Source organism: Anarrhichthys ocellatus, unplaced genomic scaffold, assembly GCF_004355925.1.
Source record: "Anarrhichthys ocellatus isolate YVR2014 unplaced genomic scaffold, GSC_Weel_1.0 scaffold9, whole genome shotgun sequence".
Classification (NCBI taxonomy): domain Eukaryota; kingdom Metazoa; phylum Chordata; class Actinopteri; order Perciformes; family Anarhichadidae; genus Anarrhichthys; species Anarrhichthys ocellatus.
Genome location: NW_022280039.1, coordinates 7,630,869 through 7,654,748, shown reverse-complemented (window position 1 = coordinate 7,654,748; position 23,880 = coordinate 7,630,869). Strand labels below are relative to the sequence as shown.

At 40.3% G+C, this 23,880-nt stretch overlaps 1 protein-coding gene across 2 annotated transcripts; it reads left to right on the top strand.

Moving 5' to 3' along the window:
• The first annotated feature begins 1,837 nt into the window (after positions 1-1,837).
• On the top strand, positions 1,838-21,259 carry hk2 (hexokinase 2). Of its 2 annotated transcripts, XM_031849164.1 has the most exons (18): positions 1,838-2,157; positions 4,837-4,999; positions 5,451-5,599; positions 6,940-7,059; positions 7,878-7,973; positions 9,934-10,033; positions 11,684-11,867; positions 12,806-12,967; positions 13,518-13,751; positions 15,448-15,752; positions 15,870-16,018; positions 16,137-16,256; positions 16,766-16,861; positions 17,568-17,667; positions 17,848-18,031; positions 18,893-19,048; positions 19,805-20,041; positions 20,287-21,259. In XM_031849164.1, the coding sequence occupies exons 1-18, from the start codon at positions 2,095-2,097 to the stop codon at positions 20,429-20,431; spliced, it is 2,763 nt and encodes a 920-aa protein (XP_031705024.1). In that variant the 5' UTR covers positions 1,838-2,094; the 3' UTR covers positions 20,432-21,259. The 2 variants fall into 2 exon arrangements, with proteins under 2 accessions (XP_031705024.1, XP_031705025.1); XM_031849165.1 differs by lacking the exons at positions 1,838-2,157; positions 4,837-4,999; positions 5,451-5,599; ... (3 more) ...; positions 11,684-11,867; positions 12,806-12,967 and having other exon boundaries at positions 13,686-13,753; positions 15,449-15,752.
• Positions 21,260-23,880: the final 2,621 nt, after the last annotated feature.

Sequence of the window (23,880 nt, the reverse complement as noted above, 5' to 3'; positions counted from 1 at the left end):
CTGTTGATGGACAGACAGAAAAAAATCCGGTCAAGCATGTAGTTCTTGAGATGACAGAAGGTCTCCGGAGACAAACTATCACACAATTTGGTCGTATGCCCATAGCAGGAGCTGCTGAGGAAGAAACAAACTGGGACTGTTTTATGCGTGTTTGAAATTGTAATCCAAATGAAGTTTTAAAAAGTTTAAACTAAAATGTAAAGTTTAGGGAAATAAATGTTGACTATTCTTCAACAATAAACCCCTTTTTTAATCTCTGTTATTTGTGAACGAGCTCGAATGAAGTTTAAAAGGTGCAACACAGAACAAGTTGCATGGTCGACGGGAAGGCAAGGGAAATTTATACACAATTGCTTGGTGCATAAGTATTTGTTTTGACACACCTGTTCCTGTGTTATAGAAATAAAGAGCTGCCACGGTGAGTACAAATATATTGCAACAGCTTTTCTATTTAAAACATATATGCTGTCAAAAGTAGATTGCATTATTCATTAAGATGTTTTATATGTCAAAGAGGAGGCCTTTGGTGGGATACAAGTTAGAATAGTTTTTTCATGTATTTTGTTTGAGGTCAAGTTAACTTACTACCAGACTACTTTACCAAAAACACGTCATGCAAAATACACTAATAACTTCAGACCTCTGAGCAAATCTACAGAGCATCTAATGTGCAAAGAAGTCTCATGTTCAACATGGACCCCATGCACCGACCATGTAGACCTCAGAGAAACTAATTATGAAACGTCTTGTTTCCCTGTGGTTTCCATGCCAGTTTCTGTTCAACAAGTACAAAGTATCCATTATTCTCCAAGGGCAGTGTTCCTCACAGTCTGTGTCCCTCAGCCTTCCTGCGTTTGCTGTCTTTTGTGCCGCTGCATTAAACAAATGAAACAGCAGGAGCAGAGGTTTACAGGACCATACTCAATAACTTACGTTTTGTGTGCAATGCTTAAATAAGAGATGCACATTTTTCAAAAATGCTCATTATTTTCCGCAATATGTGGATGAATCACTTTTGTCTATCCTTCTATTTCAGCTTGTGGGCTCTGTTTGTCAACCTCACTCATGTTCCCTTGCTTAGTTCTTCTAAATTATCTGTTCTGTTCTTTGCTCACACACAACTCATAACTATATGTATGCCATACATGTTCACAAGTCAATACATGCCTGATTTGATGAGGCCCACGGTCGTTTTCATAGGTCGGTCATAAATTAGCAAATAATGAGTCAAAACAATTGAAAATTATAATGACAACTCACATGTAAAGCGATCAAACACACAGGTCTTCAGCCTCTGAGACATGTACAGTGACTGATGGTAGTGTGATGTATATCACCCCCTCCTCCTGTCTGTAACGTCTTAGTCACAAGTGTCTATACAGTATACATATATATATATATATATATATATATATATATATATATATATATATACTGTTGGGTATTTAACCTGCAGCTAAATGCATCAATTTTTATAAGAAGATTATACATTTTGTATGAAAAGTCAAGATCTGCAAAGTGTGTCTGCAGCTGAATGTAGTGAGTGTAAAGTAGCCTAACCCGTCATAAAATTTGAAAAATTAAAATGCAATGCCTTGAAATAGTGCTTAAATACAGTACTGGATGCCTGTAAGTTGAAAAAACAACAACACTTCATTGACTATTTATTATCGAAAACCGAACAATATTAAATTTTTCCCAGAGGTTTAAAGGCTCTTAATGTAAGACTGTATTAGTTTGCCCCCCCTCCCCCTCTAAGTCCTTGGACAATATTTTAGTAGGAACCAAGAGATGACGCAGAGGCCTTGCGTCATCTCTCTGCAGCCAATCAGCGCCATCCTTCCGGGATGACGTCGACAAGCTACTCGTAGCTCCAGGAAGCTGGAAGTTTTTTTTTTTACGGCTGCGTTTTAAACTAACTTTAAAGTTTTAGTTCCAGAGTTCAGACAAGAAGCCGAGCCGAATAATCATTTTTTGAAATTAGTATTCATTATTTAAAGAAGCTATCTTTGGAGATCAACTGTGGTCCGAGTCTACAGCAAGGCTGACGAGCAGGACTTCATTTAATTTGAAGTCGCCACACATCACTGTGAGATGTTGGCCTCCAGTCTTTTGGAAAATTTCTGCACCGAACACCAAGATGACCAAGCGAACAAAGTGAGTACTGGTGTGAAACACTCGCCTGGATTTGTTCTGGGGTGTTTATAGTCAATCGTGACGGGATAATTGAAGGCCTAACGTTACTGTGTGACAGTGACAACGAGTCACTACTGTAGATGCATATTGCACGTAACGTTCGGTCATTGCATACATTCAGATGGTGTTTAATGCACAACATGTGTAATATGTTTATCTACTGCATTCATATCTTTCCAGCTATATAACGCTGAATTAAATGGAGCTATTTTTTTAACACGAACACCTGTGCTTTCTTTATTATGAAAAATGTTGTTTTAAAAAAACAACTTCTAAAGATATTAATTCCATTTATAATACACTGCATATACTGGTTATCATTTCCTATTGTTTTATTTCTTATTTCTTACTGTTCCTGATTGCAGTATTGTGCAATCAGTGATAGAAAGCATCGCATCTAATAGGCTCAGTAACACTACACATGGGCCTTTCTACTGACTCTTAAAAATAGTTGAATGGAACTCATTTACCCATTTGTCTCGCTGTTTGCTGCCATTGTACTGGATTAGCTGCCTTTGTTGTTAATTTCTGTTTCTGGGAAGGGTTCAGCTGTCACCACTCTTATTGGGCCTCTGCTCTTTGTGCAAAAATAAAAATAAATAAAGTATCACTTGAAACAAAACATAGCATTTGCCCCAGTTCCTTTAGTTAATGCCAGGCCCATATTTGTGTTTTTTGCACTCACTCCTTACCCTGAGCTTACTTGCTTTGTCTGACAAAACATGCCAGATAGTAGACTGGGCCTTTTTTTAATGTCATAACATTAGATGGGGAAAGGCCTTCTCACCTCATTTTGTCTCGCTACTTGTGTCTAAACTCTGCTATCGTCCACTATCTCCGGTTTCACATTGCAGTTCGGACTGTGTGTGGCTGTGAGGTGAGCCAGCAGAGCCTTGTGTAGTATACAAGGTGTTTGTTCAATGCTTTGCTCAGATGTGCAGACCATGGGGGCAAGGTGACCTAGTAGTAGAGCTGATACATCTTCTTCGTCTACAAAAGTTGTGATGTATAAAAATAAAACTTCCCCTCTACAGAAACTCTACGCACAACATGGAGACAGCTAGATTGTAGACATAAATATGAGAGGCATCATTGTACGTAAAAATGATGCCTCTCTCACATTTATTTTCACTTCCTATCACACGTTGCTTATCCACTTTATCATAAACACTGACACCAGCAGTCATATTTGTATTTGGGCTAACGAGCCATAACTATTCCACGAGCACTTTTCAATTGTAAAAGATCTGAGCCAACTCAAATCAAAGTCCGCTCAACATCACGTCAGTGCTGTCTGCTACGGCACTCAGCTGTGGAGCGGCTGTTGAAATTGTCATTTTCGGTTATAGAAATCCAAGCTAACATCAGATGCATTAACGAATTGCAGAATTTGGCATGCGATTTTAAAATTATTTTTATTTAAATTCTTCTTTTATTAGTTTGTTTTGTTTGTTTGTTTTCTTCCCCGGAGCTGGAGATGTGTGATGACCATGTTAGGTTGTTTGTGATGCTGAACACATAAAACTGATGTAGACGGGGGTGAGTGTCTTCGCTTTTTTTCTAAAATCAACAAACTCTGAGCAGTAGGTTGTTCTCTGAGCACCACTCTGCAAGATTGTTTATTTCCTCTCAATATGAAGTCTCATTATTGTTTGTAGATAATATTAGTGCCATCGGAAAACTTCCCAACAGAGTTCTCTTCATGTCGTGGGTGTGCGGCGTGAACAAGAGGGGGCTGAGTACACAGCCCTGGGGGGCTTAAAGTGTAGCAAGTATGGCTGCCAATCTTAACTGCCCGGGGTCTGTTTGTGAGTCTAATATCCAGTTGTAGGGTGAGATGCTCCAGCCCACAGTGCTAAGTTTGCTAATCACTTTCATGCGGTCGATTGGGTTAAACTGACCTTACATTAACAAACAGCATTATGATGTAGGTGTTGTTATTTTCATGATGTGTGAGGGCTGAGTGCAGAGCAGTGGAGATGACATCTTCTGTGGATCTGTTGGCTCTGTATGCAAACTGGCTGGGATGTTCTTGTTGGTATGCTGGAGAACCAGTTTGTCAAAGCACTTCATCAGAATGGGGGTGAGTGCCACAAGGCGGTAGTCATTTACTCACGTTTGACTGGACACTGCAAACTTTTTGGGTGCACGGATGATGGTGGCTGTCTTGAAGCAGGTTGGAAATGTTTATTGAAAATGTCAGTGACGACATCAGTTGGCTGGTTGGCTCATGTTAGTACACAACTAGGGATGTTATCTGGCCCAGTAAATGCAGCTCAGTTAATTTACAATATTCACACGTATGTATCAGCCAGCAATATAAACGGAACTGCTTTTGGGCAAACAAAACATGTTGTTTTGCATCTTTTCCAGGTGCACCATGCCTTTGACACACTTGCTACTGACACACCCTTCTTCACAGACAGTAAATACAACTTGGTATCAAAATAAAGGAATCCATCTAAAGAGTTTTTGAGCTTTTCTCAATGCAGAACTGCCCATTTTTTTTAATGTAATATATTTATACATTTGTAATTATTTTAATGACATTCTAAATTCACAATCTTACTTTTTTAACTCGCTGTTATATATAACGTCTTAGCTGGCATGTAACGGTTTCTCCTATCTACAATGGCTTAGGTGGACAAATACCTGCACCATTTTCAGCTGTCGGATAAGACTTTAATGGATTTGTCAATACGATTTCGACGAGAGATGGACAAAGGCCTGTGCAGAGACACCAACCCCACAGCTGCTGTCAAGATGCTGCCCACGTTTGTGCGCTCCACTCCTGATGGAACCGGTAATACGGCTTTTTATACATAAACATGTATGAAATGGGTCCATTGAACGCATGTTAGACCCATTCATATTAGACTGCTGTTAAAGGATCAATAGCCCCTGAACACCTCTCTTCCAAATTATTCAGTAACTTTCCCTCCTTAAAGTTAAACAAATCAGACAAGCTGTTTGTACCTCAGTATCAGGCAAAGGGTCCATGTCATCCATGCTTCCTCTGAAAACCAATTATATCTGAATGACACAATTTGATGTATGTTATTCAGACTTAGTCATTGCTGGAACTTCAATAATGTTGGACACCCCTCGGTTGTCAATAGTTATTTTTCACAGCAAGAAACTCTGGTTGAAACTTGAATTCCATGTGTGTTATGTGTGTTATGTGTGTTATGTGTGTGATGTGTGTGATGTGTGTGATATGTGATTATATCTTGTGTTTTGTTTTTTGTTCAAAGAGCAAGGTGAATTCCTGGCCCTCAATCTTGGCGGATCCAACTTCCGGGTGCTCCTGGTCAAAGTTATGGCTAATGGAAAGCAAGAGGTGGAGATGGAAAATCAGATTTATGCCATTCCTGAACACCTCATGAGAGGCAGCGGGTCAGAGGTAATAACACGCGGCTAATATGCTCTGCAAACAATGTCGGGTACAGTACATGTCGTGGATTGTCTTGGAAATCCTTTATTAAAGTCATGGCACATTGAAAAATCCTATAGCTCCACTCCAAATCCCTTTTTACATTATGAATTTTTGAAGTTTTAGAAGTTTATGTATTCGAACCAATTGCTTAGTTTTCACTGGGCCGGGTTGCAATTTGTATTGAACATCCAAGAAACCTGAAGGATAATTTGCATGTATTCATGTAAATAGCTAGAAAGCCTGAAATAAAACCACTGTATGTAATATAACAGCCAGTGAAAATTCAGAATAATTAGCTATTTACATTATTTTTTTTGAAATTATGGAGTAAATAAATTAACAATACATTTAATTGGTTTGTTTTCAGTTTTAGCTGCAAAGTTATGTTTAGCAAGGAACACATCTAGATGTCCTAGAACTATATTAATATGAAACATAATCAACATTTGGTTGCAAGAAAGGGAAAATGAATGGAGATTTACATTTTTCTAGTCCGTGTCGATGTGTCCTCGGGCAAGACACAAATTGCTCCTGTATGCTGTGCCTGCGGTGAATGTTAGTTCCTCCTGATGGGACTCTTCACAATAATACATGCAAGTAAATCCATGACATGAACTGGAAGGTCACGACGAGTTGGTATGGCCTGACCAAGCTGCAACGCTTGGTGGGAGTTATAAATTAACGTTACGTGCACGTTTTCAACATTAGTCTTTGCCTTTAAAGAGATAAAAGGTTTGATGAGAGTGATTAATTACTCCCTTCAGTGTACACGGAGCGAAGCTTTTGTCAGGAGAAAGAATGATGTGTGTACATATCGGATTGTATTCCGTGCACGTGACACCATTGATTGATTCATTTAATCAAGAAGTGGAGTGGCTCGTGTTGACTAACAATCCATTTGTTGTGGCAAAATGATGAGAAGAGATGTTGAATTGGAGTTGCAACCCAGCGGGAAGTGTTTTAATGAGCACACGGCAACATTCAGCAAAATCCAATGTATTACTTCTCACAAACACATGTTTAGTGGATCAGAAGACGGATTAGGATTTATATACTAGTATGAAATAGATTATGCCACACAGCCACACAGAGAAAAATTAATGAAAGTAGAAAGAAGACCTAATGAAACAATAGGATGTATTGATATTATGTCATGGAGACTTGCAAATGTCCCCATTTTGTTCCCAAAAAACAATGTGACTGTAATCAGCTTTTTGTCCCCACAAGATGGGCTATTCGCAAACACACACACCCTCATTTTTCAGCTCTTGGTTGATAAGAAAACTGACCTTTTCTCTCTCCTGTAGTTATTTGACCACGTAGCTGATTGCCTGGCTAATTTCCTGGAGAAGTTGGGCATAAAGGATAAAAAGCTTCCTCTGGGTTTCGCCTTCTCTTTTCCCTGCCAGCAGACCAAGTTGGATGAGGTGAGTGATTTAGAAGTTATTTTATCTACTTCAAGTATTTCTCAAACCATAAGTGTGAAACTTGGTTTCGTAGACAAACATTGGGGAAGTTTGTCAATATAGCATGCAGTGAGTTTTGTGAGAGAGAGAGAGAGAGAGAGAGAGAGAGAGAGAGAGAGAGAGAGAGAGAGAGGCTGGCCCCTCTGTCATAGGTTGTCGACCCCTGCTCTACAGTAGGTAGTATTGCTGTCTCTATCGATGGTAGCAGCAACGTGTTATTTGTTTGGTGACTAATACAGAAGGTCAGCTAAGTTAATTGGTTCACAAGTAGAAAGGCTGGCCTTCACAAACTCAATGAAAAGGAATCACAAGCAGCAAAATAAGCGTATTGCTGTTATATGACGGAGCTATAGAACAAAATAATACTGGAAACATTCAGAACCTATTTTTCAAAGTAGAAACTTTATTCAAACATAAGAAAGTTCAGCTGGAGCAAACTCCTTCTGCTCAATCATTCCGCTATAAACTCTGAAACATGTGAGACATCTTTCATACATTCTGGTTATTATGCTCTGAAGCTTAGTAAAATGCCCTTCTCACATTTTTACGTCGGTGTGTATTAGGGATGTTAATCATTTTAATAATGTATCTGTTTACCGACAATAAGAATTTTGACCGATGAATGCATTCAGTTTAACAGTTGAAATAATAAATTAAAACTTGGAGGAGCGGCTTGTCACTAAAATGAGAATAGCTGGTCCACTGTGAAGGTCAGCCTCGCTGAAAAGAAACGGGCAGATAATCTTGTTTTTACTCAGTCTTTAGTTTCCTATTTGCAGAGTGTTTTGGTGTCTTGGACCAAAAGCTTCAAGGCAAACGGAGTAGAGGGAAAGGACGTGGTCAGCCTTCTGAGGAAATCCATCAAAAAACGAGGGGTAAGTGTACAAAATCTAGTTTTCATGTTACTATTTACTGAAATAATAATAATATAATAATAATAAAACTTATTTATACAGTGCTTTTCACAGACAAAAAGTCACAAAGTGCTTAACAGAGCAGAAATTTAAAAGCATAAAAAACACAATGTGACCATAGGGCCAATAATTTACATACACACAGAAAAAAAAATTTTGAGTTGTTTTTTTAAAAGTGTTCACAGAATCTGCGAGGCGTAGAGTTGCAGGCAGAGCATTCCACATCCTCGGTGCCACTGCCTCAAAGGCTCGGTCACCACGGGTCTTAAATCGTGTGCGTGGAACTGACAGAAGACCTAAAGCGTTTGACCTGAGTGCGCGGGTGGGTGAATATGGGTGAAGTAGATCAGCTACATACTGTATGTAGGAGCCTGACTGTGAAGTGCTCTGTAAGTGATGGTGAGAATTTTGAAGTGGATCCTAAATGCTACAGGGAGCCAGTGAAGAGATCCGAGTACGGATGGAGATAATGCAAAGAAATGTAACCACCAAAGCTAAAAAACAGAAAAAGCAACCCATTATTAGTGTCGAATGCAGTGCGAGTATTAAATTTGAAAAGCTGCGAGATTACATGCCAGTTTGCTCGGAAAGCTCGAATTGACGCAAATATATGTCTGCATGAGTTGAAAATGTTTCAACGTGAGGGAAACGTCTGCAGGTTCTGTTTGAACACACATTGGCACTCACCAACAGCTTGGTTGTGGCCAATGTGCAAACACATCCAAATCAGGGGGATCAGTAGCCCTCTCAGAGCCCTGAGAGAATGAGGATTTCTCATAGCTCACAAATATTGATTGTGGCTTTCCAACCATGTCGTGACGAACTGATTTCATTTTTGATAAGTGAACATTTGCCAGCTTTTGCAACATCCCTTAGAGATGAGTCTGCAAACACAGCAGTGCAGGAGGTTGCCTTCTCCAACAGTTTCTGTCAGTTGGATGATGATTTACATGCAGATCCTTGCCTGGTGGGAGCGGAGCTGGAGCAAACGGCTGTTTGACTAGACAGAGGCGTCTCAACATGTGGATTTGGGTCTCAGACTCAGTCCAACACGAACAAGAAGAGCTCGTAAGAAAGTCAGACACGGACCACAAAATGAAAAAATACAAAGTACTTGTCCTTACTTAATAAGTATTTAATTCATACAGGAATATACAACATAGGCTTTACCGTGTGGTTATTTCATAATATAGACTGTTCATTTATTGAATTACCAGAGAACCTGCTATATTTTGATTTATATTATTCGAGACATGAAATGACCTACTGTATATCCAGGTAGAACATTTTGGCCATATCGCTCAGCCCTAATTAGAACAAAGGCGATCCTTCCACTGGTCCTAAACCTTGCTGGCCACTTGCTTAAGGTAAGACAGCAGTGTCTTGAAGTAATACCTCAAGTCAAGTATAGATGTGTTGGCCACCTCTGCAGGCACCTTGTGCGAGTGACGTGGGTAACGGCGAGGTGTGATGACACGTCGAGGATTGTGAAGTGTAGCCACAATGACCAAATTAGTGCTGCAGAATCAACGTCAAAACACAGGAAAACAGCCATGGATGTTTGCAACTCATTTTTACAAAAATAAAATCATCACTCTTGCCCACTAAATTAATTTCCATTTGTGTTACAGACAAGCTAATGGTAAGATGCTAAGGAACCATTTGTTTACATTAAAAACAAAGCCAGACTTCTAGTGTTGTATGGTCCAAATCTATGACCATTTTTACTTGCTTGAATGTAAGTACTAGTGACTTGAAATACTTTTAAATATTGCGAAAATAATGTATATTAACCTTATTTTATAGTTGGCCACAGTCCAGCAAAGGATATCTGTCAATCTAAAGTTCTATGACAAACCAAAAAAAAACGTTACGTCTGTGCTGATTTCAATGTATACAATTAAATCAAATGTCATTGCAGGACTTTGACGTTGACATTTTGGCTGTGATCAATGACACAGTGGGAACCATGATGACCTGTGGCTACGATGATCATCACTGTGAAATTGGCCTCATCGTGGGTGAGTCCAGTCTAACTGTGAAATCAAATAAGAAGGATTGGATAAAGTCACCACTTGTTTGCACACATGCCAGTTAGCAGAGCATTTGGATTCTGATGCTGGAAGACACACAACTTACTGAGCAGCATTTCAGGGAAAACAATGCACTGTCTTTGGGGATTGCCAACATTTGCCATGTTACACTGCCCATTGTGTAACTAATGTTGGTGGAGCAAACGTTACCATGTTAAGAGGCAGTGAAATAACCTCCCACCGGTGTAAAGTTGTGTTGAGACTTGGTGACTGTAAAGACCGTAGCACATGATTTACATAGTATTCCTTATTCAGATTTGTCTCCTGTGCTGCAAGCTACTATTCATTGTTTATGTGAGCATAACAGGTGTATAATGTGCAGATTGAAATAAAAATAAAAAAGAGCAGAAGTAAGGTAGGGAAGGTTAGATCCTCAGTCTAAGTCTTGACATGTGATAACATGTTACTAGTGGATTGTCCTCTTTGCTATAGTGTCATGGTGTTATTCCTGTTATATGTCAGACTTGGTGCTTGTATTAAATCACATATATTTTAACTTTACTATCCATACTAAAGAAATTCTTGCAGGAAATAGAGCAGCTCCTGGCAGTGCCATGAACATAGTAGTAGCCTTTATTGTGTTTTTGCATGTTTTACGTTTCTCCCAGTTTTGGATCAGCCAGTTCTTCCTGCACTGCTGGTCCTGTCACTGCTAACTCCCAGTCTCGTTCTGGGGAAAATTTGGACAGACTTGTTTTTCCTTGGATTCAGATGGGAGTTGCCAACTGCTTCTTTTAATCAGCCAGTTGGATCCCATTACCTTGCTGCACAGGTTTCTCATAGTGACGCTTCACATTACTGCTTTTAATAATCGTCAGTCTCTGAACACGTGAGACATACTGGTTTTAAAACCGTAAACTGCCCGTAGGAAGAATGAAGGTATACGAGTCTGTCCATTCTTGGTTAAAGACTCTGGTCTCTCTGACCACTGTACTCTTTTTGGAGAACGTCATGTGAAATAACTTCTCTGACTCACGCAATTCTCCCGCTCCTCGTTCTCTTTCCTCGTCTCCCCCTGTGTGTGTAAATCTCACTCGAGTCGGAAAACTTATCGGAATACACATATTTGATTGGCTGAGCTGCATCACGTGATATGATTTACAACGCATGCAATTGGTCGGGGTGTTTTTTTTTATAGCTCTGTCGTTAGATTGCAACCTTAACAAGCATGAAGCTTGTTTGCTGCTTGAGATTGTGAAGGACAGCTTTTTGTGAAAGTTGTTTTTACTTGTGAACCAATTATCTTAGGTGACCCTGTATTAGCCACCAAACAAATAACACGTTGGCGGTGCCATCGATAGAGACAGTTGGATTGGATGTAGAGGTCCTCCTGGCTGCTTCGTCCTGGTGATGTGCTGAGCCGTTTTTACCACCCTCTGTAGAGCCTTACGGTTGAGAGTGGTGCAACTGCATTTGGTGATGCAGTCTCTCAATGGTGCACCTGTAGAAGTATCCTGAAATTCATGCTAAACCTCCCATGCCTGCGGAGGAAGAAGAGCCCAGGTTTTACTGATACTGCAGTAAAATGTCGAATATGAACTACTTAGTAATGTTGGTGCTAACATCCCTTCCTTCAAGGAACGGGCACCAATGCCTGCTACATGGAGCACATGAGGAACCTTGACCTGCTGGACGGTGATGAGGGCCGGATGTGTGTTAATACAGAGTGGGGCGCTTTCGGAGACGATGGTTCCCTGGAGGATCTGCGCACCGACATCGACCGGGAAATAGATGCAGGCTCTCTAAACCCTGGCAAGCAGCTGTGAGTGTCTTTGAGCTTATTTTACCTGGTACAACATTAAACGTCCCTCAGTAGTGGCTTCACTTAACTCCGCAGCAGACAAGCATGCCTTTTATCTGTAATTTCTATTGTTCATATCGGTATATTCATGATATTTTAGTTGAGCCCTCCCTTTTGTCTGACCTACTCCTATTTCATTTTGCTGTTAATGTAAACTGCATACAATTTGTCTTGTTTAATTCGGCATAATGTACATTTCCACAGCATTATCACGCCATACTCGGGACTCTAACTCTGATTGGTCCTTGTAGCAGATGGATGCTGTTCTCATTGCAGCTTCATGTTCTTTCTCACTGTTACGCTTGTGTAAATGGAACACAACACATTCTGCTTGGGACTTCCATCAGTTCAGTCATTTGAAGGTTTTGTGTTTCTGGCTGTTAATTCCTTTTATCCATAGTTCTGCTATGGTTAGTACTTTACATTTATGTATTTTTGTGCTTTACTCATTGCTGTTATTCATACATTATTATTAACTACACTAAAGTAAGCAGTAGGTGGAATAATATCTCTATTAATTGTCTTTATCTAATATTGTTTAAGCTGAAGTACTTGGTGGAACCACTCAAAAAGAGGTTTAGTGTGAGATTCAACAGCATGTTGTCCACCCAGTCCATTCTTGTGAACGTAATATCTCATGTGGGATATTATCACCTGCTGTCAAAGGAAGATCAAGTAGAAAAAGGCTGCAACATGTGAAATGTATCCAGCCCTTTTTAGACTGACAAATATATCAGGAGGTATCCTTATTGAAACATCACTGATTTCATCAGAGTTCACCATCTGCTAGCTGCATCTGTGTTTGGTTGTGCATGTGTAGATACAGTTTTGGGGGCTCTGTTTAAGGTATGAATCTAACTCTTAAGGACGTGACAATAGTTTCTTGTGTTGGTGTACAGGTTTGAGAAGATGATCGGTGGGCTGTACATGGGGGAACTGGTGCGTCTCATCCTGTTGAAGATGACCAAAGACAAGCTACTGTTCCAGGGAAAGACTACAGCAGAGCTCCTCACCACCGGCAGCTTCAACACAAGCTACATCTATTCCATTGAGAATGAAAAGTTAGTGTTTGTGAGAGTCGGATGCAGTGATGACACAGTGTAAGAAGCAGATAAAAAGTGTCCAGTTAGAACTGAAAAGACGTCTTTAAGGTCTTCCAATGGTTTGTTTAACTTGGACCCGACATCTTATCACCAGGATGAATGAGATAACTTTACAGAGAGGGACAGCATGTGTTAGTCAGTGATTAGCAGCTTGACTAACTTAAATACACAAAGAACATGCTCACTAATGTTTCTGTTCTTACTGTCTTGTATGTTATATGCTAGGGCAGAAAAGGACTGAAAATATAAGTTTGCATTACATTTGAAGTCTTACTTGTAGGCCAGTGAAGTAGAGCAGTAGATGCAGGCGGGTCATGCTGTCAGCTCAAAATGCTGGCGGGCAGAAGGAACCACCATCCCTGTGATTAGACGATCCATTTCACCTCTTGAGCCACAGTCGCCACGTGTCCATTCATTCATCCATTTGTTTTAACTGCCGACACTGTTCAGAATCACAATAAGTAGTCAAAGTTATAGTATATATATTTGTATTCTGCTTTACCTGCAGGGGTGATGAAGGTCTGACGAGTGCGGAGAAAGTGCTCCGGGGCCTGGGTCTGAACCCGTCGGTTGAGGACGGCATAGCCACTCAGAGGGTGTGTCAGATAGTATCTACTCGAGCCGCACACTTGTGTGCTGCCACTCTAGGGGCAGTGCTGCGGCAGATCCGGGACAACAAAGCAGCCGAGAAGCTGCGTACCACTATTGGAGTGGACGGCTCTGTTTACAAAAATCATCCAGAGTAAGTGTCTCAACAAACACACTCGTAACCCACCTGTGAGGTGAGTGCACACTGGACCAGTATCTAGATTCATAAGGAGAGGTAATGAACAATAATAAGACACCACAATGAGTAAACCACACACAGAGTTAAGTTTAAAGCAAGATCATTGTAATGACACACATTTAATAGAACTACTTCACTATTGCCGGCAAACAACCTTATTCTGATTGAAATGTCTTTTGAAACTGGGTGCACCCTAAATACAATACAACATTTCTCCTCCCAAAAACAAGAAGAATGTTCTGTTCAATTGTTCTTTGAGGCCTCTCCCCTCAGTCCTACCACACTGATAGCTGGGCTGGTGAAGAATTGCAAGAGTCGTCAATTGAGAAATCCAGAATCCAATCCAGAATTCCAGGGTATCCAAAAACCTAGCATGTATAACATAACACTGCTTGTATAGCATATGCAAATCTATTCAAACTCTTCTAAACATTAATTACTCATTACATTTGAATAATGTTAGTAAGATAATGTGAACATACATTTCCCTGTCACAATACTGACCCCTCGTGCTTACTGCACAGCAGCAGCAGCACAGTAATGTACAGAATGAAGCTAGTTTCATAGAATATGAAGTTCAGCATTATAATTCCTTTTTCTCTTCATACATTATAAATAACACACACGGATACTCCGTATTACACACAAACATTCTCGTAATTTCAGTGTTTCTGCCGTTCTTTCTCCGTACTCCGCTTGCCGTCACATCAGACTGCGTCTCTCTAGCCTGAGTGAAAGAGGCGGTACTTGCGTTGTTTTGCAGCTATGGCAATCAATTATTCAACCTTGAACAAATAACCTTCATTGTTGTCAAGTTTCTTCCAATAGAACACTTACCAATGCAAAAGTAGAGCTCTGAGCTAAAACTAAATAATGAATTAAATACAGAATAAGATAAAGGGGAATAAAATAAAAGATGTGGTCATTTTTCAAATACAATAATGGTCAGTGAATGGAGATAATCCTGAATGTTACAGTAACTTTTTTCCAATGTGCTACACCCGCATACCGTATGAATAAAGCTTGTTGTCTCGGTATTCAATAAGCTGATGAATGCATGTCTGCTGAATAAAGTTGAATAGCACACAAAAAATGTCCATGAAAAACACTATATTCTTTCTTTGCTCTTCTTGTACTTTCAAGGCAGTCTATTGTAGGAATGAAATTCGAGGAAATGGACGGTCATGTGTTGATGGTGTTTGGACTAACCAGAGCTACAGTGCATGAGCTGTGTCTTTGAAGTCCTTCAATGTCGAGCAATGCTGGTGAAATATCAGAGCAACAAGCCTGTGATGCCGATTATTAGCAAAGATGTTGAGTTCATCAGCTTAATTAATAACCTCATCATTGAACAAACAAAATAGTGCTTACAGAAATCAATGGATGGGGATTCATTTTATAGGCCTTTTAGTGTGAGAGAAATTGCTTTATTTCCATGTTTCCTTGCCTGTCTGCTTACCTGTTGAATACTTGTGGTGCTGATGTTGTGCTTGCTTGCATCAACTGGGCAGCTGATACTTAACTGAAAAATAATAATTCAACAATTTTATTTATTTTTTACTTTATTGAGTTTGTTTGTTGAAGAGAAAAGGGATGACAGAGGCGATTGCAAAACAACACAGATATTACAAGGTGTATCCACTTGTCCTAGGTTTTCCAGGAGGCTCCAAAAGATGGTACGCCGACTTGTGCCGGACTGCGATGTGCGTTTTTTGCAGTCGCCGTGTGGCAGTGGGAAAGGTGCAGCAATGGTAACGGCAGTAGCCTACCGTCTTGCCACTCAACATGCTGAGCGTCAGCGCGTCCTCGACACCTTGCGTCTGAGCCGTGAAAAGCTGCTGGAGGTGAAGAAGCGAATGAGTGAAGAGATGTTGCGAGGCCTGTCAAAGCAAACCCATGAGCAGGCGAGTGTCAAGATGCTTCCCTCCTTTGTTAGAGACACACCAGATGGAACAGGTAGCTTTTAAAATAAAATCCGTTATTCCAGTTGACTTGTTGTTGAGTTGAGGTTTCTTTTGTCTATTGTGCTGTTATGTGTATGTTCAGGATTCTTGTCTTTGTTGCCCTCATCAGAGCACGGCGACTTCTTAGCTTTGGACCTTGGGGGCTCCAGCTTTCGGGTGCTGCTGGTGCGAGTGAAAAGTGGAAAGAGACACAATGTGGACATGCACCAAAAGATCTACAGTATTCCTCAGGAGACTATGCAGGGCACAGGGGACGAAGTATAAACCCCTCTTTTAATATTTGAAACTGGTCCTCTGACAAAAGGATTCTGATGACTGCATGATGCTGCATTCAGTTCATACAGATATGTAACTTCAGTATTCTCTTGCGTGCCAGCTTTTCAGCCACATCGTGTACTGCATCGCTGACTTTCTGGAGTACATGGGCATGAAAGGAGCCTCCTTACCTCTGGGATTTACATTCTCCTTCCCCTGTCATCAAAGCAAACTGGATCAGGTAATGTTTGATTCAAGATGTATTATAAGTGTAATACTAGCTATAATTTGTATCGCAACATATTGATTCTACCAGTAGTTTTGCATATTTTCCTGAACTTCAGGTGTGAATCACATAAAGTTGGCAGAAACAATATTGCCATATTGCCATCAGTGAACTATGGGAAGTGTGGTTCAGCTGATGACGACAATGAGAAGCTCTGCACTATTAAACTACACTCTGAATCACCAGCTCTTCAATTTCTAACCTCCAAAATAAGGTTTAAAGTCCATAAAAGAAACATATTTTGGTGAATTGTGTAAATGATTATGTCAGCTGCCATGCAAAGGATTTCAGTTATTTGAAATGTGGTTTGGCCAGTTACCTGCAAAGTAATCTTTGGTCTACAGAGCGACAATGGCCCTCATGCAAGAACCACTCGAGCAAACAGACTCGTACAAGCCATTCAAGATTTTAAATTCTGTAATTCTAAAAGTCTCACACACAAATCTATGTTCTCATTTCTTCAGGGCATTCTTCTGAAGTGGACAAAGGGTTTCAAAGCCAGTGGGTGTGAGGGACAAGATGTCATTACATTACTTAAAGATGCTGTCCACCGCAGACAGGTCAGTAAACGCATTACAAATACTTTGTCTCAACTTTATTGAGAAATGTGGCCTGTTAATGTTGACACAAGAAAAAGTACTCCCAAGAGGCTTAAGGCAATATACTAAATGGTCACACTGATCTTGTCTGTTTCCTCTAGAAATGTTTTTGAGTTCAGTTTTTCTCGATGTAGGTGCCATATTTGTATCCCTTAAGTTCATTGTCTACAGCTGTATTCTTTCTCCCTCTCTTATACCCTTTACATCTGAGGTTACAAACTGCCACAGGCAGCAAAGTATAACCTTTAGAGGGGACATTTAATCAGCTGTTCATTTAAAAGGACTGTCTAGTCAGGTTTCAGACTGAATGGTTTCATCTTAAACCAGGTTCTCTTTTGAATCTTTGCATAATACAGCATCTAGTTATGAAAATGTGTTTAAATTACATTATCGCTGTAACAGGGAGATGTAACTCTAAATCTATGACTTCTATGTGTTTTTTACCAGTAATCCTTCTTTATTATACAAGTCAAGAAGAGGTGCAGAAGTCTTGTTTTGTCTTACATCACTTGAATTGCAATATGCTGAAAGGTTATTGAATAGGGACCACGGACTTTTAATACGTAACGACTTATTACGATACATCTGATATTTCTAATTACAAACAATTGCACTACAACTGTGTTTCCAGTATTATAGATGTCAATCACTTTATCACTGCTTCCAGGAATTTGACTTGAACTTTGTGGCGGTGGTTAACGACACAGTGGGAACCATGATGACCTGCAGCTATGAGGACCCCGAATGTGAAGTGGGACTCATCGTGGGTAAGTCTGTCCCCCCCGTCCTCTATTTTTGCAATTTTTAAACATTATAATCAATTCACTATGAGCAAACATTGAGTGGTTTATGTTTTCACTTTGGAATGAAGCTCATCAAAGATTGGCGGATGTTTTCCTTCCATGTCAGTACTTGGATAAATACTTTTCCACATTTCTTTGACTCAGGCACAGGGACTAATGCGTGCTTCATGGAGGAAATGCAGAACATCGAAGTGGTGGAGGGCGATGATGGCCGCATGTGTGTCAACATGGAGTGGGGAGCATTTGGTGACAATGGCGAACTTGATGACTTCTGCACCGAGTTTGACCGCATTGTCGATAATTGCTCTAACTATCCTGGGAAACAGAGGTATTGGATTAGTAGTTTATGACATTATAAAATCAACTTTATGGCCATGAAAAACAACCAAAAAGTGCCAATACTCTCATCAAACAGCATCACTTTGTCATAAATAAAGTTAAAACTAATAAGCAAGAAGGTGCCAAGGACAGAGAGCACTGAGTAGCTTGAGAGTCCTAGACGCAGCCTCAAACTGGGTGTTAGTTAGTGACACTACTTAGTTGTTTGCCTGACGACTGGAGGTGCAGCTGTTGGTGTACAGGGAGAAGAGCAGAGGGGAAAGAACGCAGCCTTGGGGGGGAACTGGTGCTGATGGTCCGGGAGGCTGAGACGTGTTTTCCCAGCTTCACGTGCTGCTTCCTGTCAGACAGGAAGTTTGTGATCCACTTGCAGGTGGAGTTGGGCACATGCAGCTGAGAGACAGCTGATCAGCACAATGCTTCAGGGTGGAGGGGGAGACGGCGTCTGGGCTGGCTGCTTTGCGGGGGTTCTTGACTTTTAAACAGGCGTTGGACATCTCTCTCCAGAATAGAGAGAGTTGTCACTCTGAGGTACAGAAGCATGGGTCCCTGCTGAGCTGGGGGGGGGGGCCGCCATATCGAACCCGGGCCCCTCTTGCTGTGAGGTTGAATGCAGCTATCATTGATGTTATTGAATACACCTCCTACTATGAAGTGTAAAAAAACCAAAGGTCAATTAACCAACCTCTCTAACAACTGGGCTGCCAGTACGTCTTTGTTTATTCTCTTTTGTTCATGAAAATAAAGTCACTACAATAAATAGCTTTATAGTATGATAAAAATAGTAAATTATATTATTCATTTGAATATTGTGAATGTTAATGTGTTGCTGTGTGTCTTTTTCTCTAAGGTATGAGAAGATGATCAGTGGCATGTACCTGGGGGAGATAGTGAGGAATGTGCTGATAGATTTCACTGCTAAGGGCTTGCTGTTCAGAGGAAAAATGTCTGAGCGACTCAAGACCCGGTGCATCTTCGAGACCAAGTTCCTGGCACAGATTGAAAGGTGAGTATTACAGACTAGTCTCAGTAACCCTGTTCACACTTGGTCTTAGACACGTGTGGAGATGCGTTCTAATGCTGAAATTGTCTTAATGCCGAATAAATGGATACGGAGTGAATAAAGACAGTTATTCATCAAGTTAAAGTTAAATCTCAAATGTATTTGTGTATCCTTTCAGGGATATATTAAATGTACCTTATCAGTTCTCAAACACATTGATACACATACAACTGAAGAGTTGTGGGGGCTCAACCGCTCAAATAATCTTCAAGAGATGTCTACACAAAAGGAAGTGCTGTGTGCGCAGGGCTTACCGGTCTCATTATATGTGTGTTTTCATCTAAAATACAATAACCTCATGTTCTCAAGTTGCTGAAAGACAAATAAGGTTGCATTGAACGAGTCTCTGTCAGCAATCTGCTCAGGAAAGAAACAATGTCAGCACTGTTAGCAAAGTTAAAGTTAAACTCATTAACTGATTATATCAGTGCACTTATGGCCACATATACTTAAGTGTCTTTACGTTAAGATTAAAGTACTGAATATTGCATAAACCCATTGTTTTTAATGATGAAGTGCAGTTTAACAGTGTTTTAGTCTATATAACACAACAGCATTCAACCTACAGTAAAATCACCCATTTGAAGCAAGTTGAGTAAATTAAAATGATTGCTACACAGAAAGTCCATCACACACCCTGCGTGTTAGCCATAGCCATCTCTTTGACGCGTATAACCCTAATTCTCTCTGACTCCAAAGTGACCGTCTGGCCATGCGACAGGTCCGCTCAATCCTGCAGCACCTGGGCCTCACCAGCTCCACGTGTGATGACAGCGTGCTGGTGAAGGAGGTGTGCAGTGTGGTCTCACGCCGCGCCGCTCAGCTCTGTGGAGCTGGTTTAGCCGCTGTGGTCGACAAGATACGACAGAACCGCAACCTGAATCAGCTGTCCATCACCGTGGGAGTGGACGGCACCCTTTACAAGACGCACCCTCAGTAAGGAGCAAACGTGTCCCAACACGAGTACTAAGCAGCTTGACTTTGACTTAAGCACAGGAGGTCATCCTCCTGGATGGACCACATGCAGAAGCATGATGACATTTTCAAGTTTTCTTCAATTTTGAGTTTTACAGCCACTTAATGTTCATTTATTCTTTACTACCAAGCTACCAAGTTTGCATCAAATATCAGAGGATTTTCATGTAACCCTGGTTTCCCCCCCTCCCTCACTCTTCCTTTAGTTTCTCCAGCATCATGCAAGAGACGTTGCAGGATTTGGCACCGCAGTGCCAGGTGACTTTCCACAAGTCAGAGGATGGAAGTGGGAAGGGAGCAGCGCTGATCACAGCCGTGGCCTGTAGGATGAAGAGTGAAGGGCAGCACTGAACCGCCACGACTGGGGTGGACGGGTAGAACCAGAGCTACAACTACTGAGTTCACCAACATATAGTTACAAACAAGTTGGTTAGTTTAGATCTTTAGTACTGAAATGTTTAATCTGACTTATTTTGTGTGTGTTTCCACGTACACAAATGTGCATGTTAACTTTTTGTTTGTTTTTGGAATAAATATTTATTGTATTAGCTGACATTGCATGGGACGGTGGAGAATGATTTCAGTTTAGCTTGTGTGTTAGAGAAGATGCACCTGCTGTGAAATAGGACTGTTACGAGATGTGGAGCTGTTCTTTTTTCTTTTTTCACACTCCCTCCTTTTTTTATTTGCAACTTCTAAGCTGCAGGTTTCCAGCCGGCTGACTTCATTTTTTTATAATGAATAGAACGTCTGTCATCTGTGTAGAGACTGTAGCTTGGAAAAGTTTATTTATACAGCAACTTTTCAAGATCTGAAGTCACAAAGTGCCTCACAATAAAAGTCAAAAGCAAGACATGAATTAAAGGAAGCTGGAAAGGACATTGTGTATCTTAACTTGGAAATGATCCGATCTACAAATTGAACCCTGTCTGCATGATTTTTGTGTTTAGAATACTTTGTTCTATAATGCTTTTCTTATTTGGGCTCTGTAGTAAGAATGATTAAACTTGAGATTTGAATTGAAACTCTTCTATGAAGTTGTAAACTTTTACTTTATTCTTGATATCAACTTTCCTCGTGCAAGTATAAACCATTTAAAAAGGTCATACAAAATAAATGTGTTACTCTCCATCTCTTCACTCTGGAATGAATGGATTGGGTAATTGAGTCAAAGCTTAATCATACAGTATGTTTCTTTTAGTCACACTGTTAATTTCAGAGACCCTTAACTGCCTGCCTGGAGGGGCGAGTTGATTAAACAGTGATCAGAAAGTAAAGGGCACGGCTTAGTAGCTCTCTTGGGTCTGGTAGTTGGAGGGAATACAAAAGGTTAAAGAAGATTCCTGCCTTCACCTGAATGTTAAAAAGACTGTTTGTATGTTCTTCACAAAGAGGCCTTGCAAAGTGTCACTGGAGCCAGATGTTTATGTTGCTGGTGAGAGGCTACAGGTAGTGTCAGATTTTAAATATTTAGGAATTTTTATTGATTCTAATCTCTTTTTTAAAAAAACAGGTAAACATGTGACAAATGTCTTAAAATTTAATCTCATGAATTTTAGATATATAAGACTAAGTAAATCTACATTCTCTGTGAAGGCAGCTCACTGGTGGAATGCTCTGCCACCACACATACGCACACAAAACGCATACAAAACATTCAAGCATAACTTCAAGGAATGGCTTGTTGCCAATCAGGTGTGCCAGCATTGATGTGCTGTCTGTCCTGCCTGCTTATTTCGCCTATATGTGCATTTGTCTTGTTCAGTGTTGCTATTTTCCATTTTTTGATGTGTATGTTATGTGCTTCAGTGTTATGCGTATATGTGCTTGTCCTGTAGGTGAGTCTGTTCTGCGTGACGCATGCTGAAGCCTGTTATGTCTGCTCTGCTTTAATGTCGTACACTTTTCTTTTGCTGTGTATTGGTTTTGTCTATACGTTGCTGTCCGTTTCTCTATGAACTTTAATTCCGTTTCAATTTGACATTTTGTTATTTTAGGCTGCCTTGAAACATCTGGCCGGGGACAGCAGATGGAAATGAGCCTCTGTGGCTCACTTACAGTGCAACTGTTGATTAGTGTGCATTGTCCCTGAAAAATAAATAAATAAAGAAGAGATTGTCTCTTCTCTACACACTAAGTGTCTGCAGCTTCAGAGAGATATTTCAGTACAATTGTATTTCAGTACAAAGCCATTTTCCTGAATTGTTTTATTAAAATCATAGACAACTAACATCCTATAATCACTACAATCTATCCTTGTTTATGGAACAAATAATAATCACATTAGTAATGACTGTATCCAATGGCATTATTTTACCCCACTGATGACACCATAATGTTGGAGCAGCTTGATGTGCTCTGAAACTAAAACTCAGTATCTCCTTAGAGAATTAATTCAGCCAACAACAGTTTGTCCGCTTTGTCACTTAGATACAAGCTACAGCTACAGCTGTTTTACTAATCTGGTCATTATTACTCTACAGTGTCATCAAACAAAGATTGTCACCATAAACTTGAGCTGCTGTTGGTCTTTATTCAGTGGAAGTCACGTTTTGTTCTACTCAGATTGGCGCTCAAATAGATTCACAGGGAACCGCTCTCAGCATGCCTCACATTTTCACGTCGATGTGTTCTCCATTTAGTGCCCTTGTTTATTTCCTTACTTTTTCTTTCCACATCACCTCCATGTTCCACTGTGCTGCCTCCCCCAACTCTACCACAGAGTAGAACAGATGAACAACTGGAAATGTCCAGCTACCGTTGCCTTTACTGCCGGCTGGTGCAGCAGCAAACCCACTGAAGCCAAAAAGGCGGCTCTGCAGTGCAGTGTTTTAGCCTCGTTTAGTTTTTTCTGTTTGTTTGAAATGCATTTCATTTTCATTACTACTCTTGGATGATGTGTTGTGCTAAGAAGACATGTAATCCATTGTGCCAATCCATTTTCTCTCCAACGTGCTCATTTGATGGTCCATCTGGTGCAGCAGCAGAGTGGCAAACGGATTCCAAATCCATTTCCAAACATCCCTGTGTGGCGATACTGTACATATCAAGTGGATTGATGCCACACAGTTGGCAAGTTTGACGGATGGATATTATTGAATAACATTGTCTGACAGCTTTTTTTTAATCACAGTTTATTTTTTTACAAATGGTGAGGGATAATGACGCCATGGTAGACAAAGTCAAAGTCAGCTTTATTGTCAATTTCTCAATATGCACCGAACATACAGAGGAGTTGAAAAAAGGAGAGTAGAGAGTAAAGTCTCTGTGTGAACATAGAGACTTTACTCTATGTTCACATTCAGTATAATTTCACACTGGTGGAATTTTATTTATTGTGCTGCTTTATATAGTTTATTTGTTGTCATGTGGTTGTTTTTTTTATCTGCGAAAGGACAACAGATGCAAATTAGCTTTTAGTTGAACTCCCCACTGACGTTCATTTTTGTCTTTGCCATGATCTTTCTGGAGCTGTCTCATCACCACCTACAATTGATTTGGATGTTTTGCAGTTTTAGAGTAGCTCCTGCATTTCCTTGTGCATTGCATTGTGGGACAATAGAGTACCTTTTCTAGTATGCATTCACAGTATTTTTGAGTATAATTACTTTTGTCATTTTTTAATAGTAAAATGAAGACAATAGAACTGGGACACAGACTCAGCGTTTGTGTCCCCTATGTGTGTCACTTAGCATTAAACTGTTTAACTGAGGCGGATGGGATTGTTATTATTTTTGCAGGTATTTAGTAATAAAAATTAGTATTTGACAAACTAAAAATTTGACCTGATGACAGAGCTA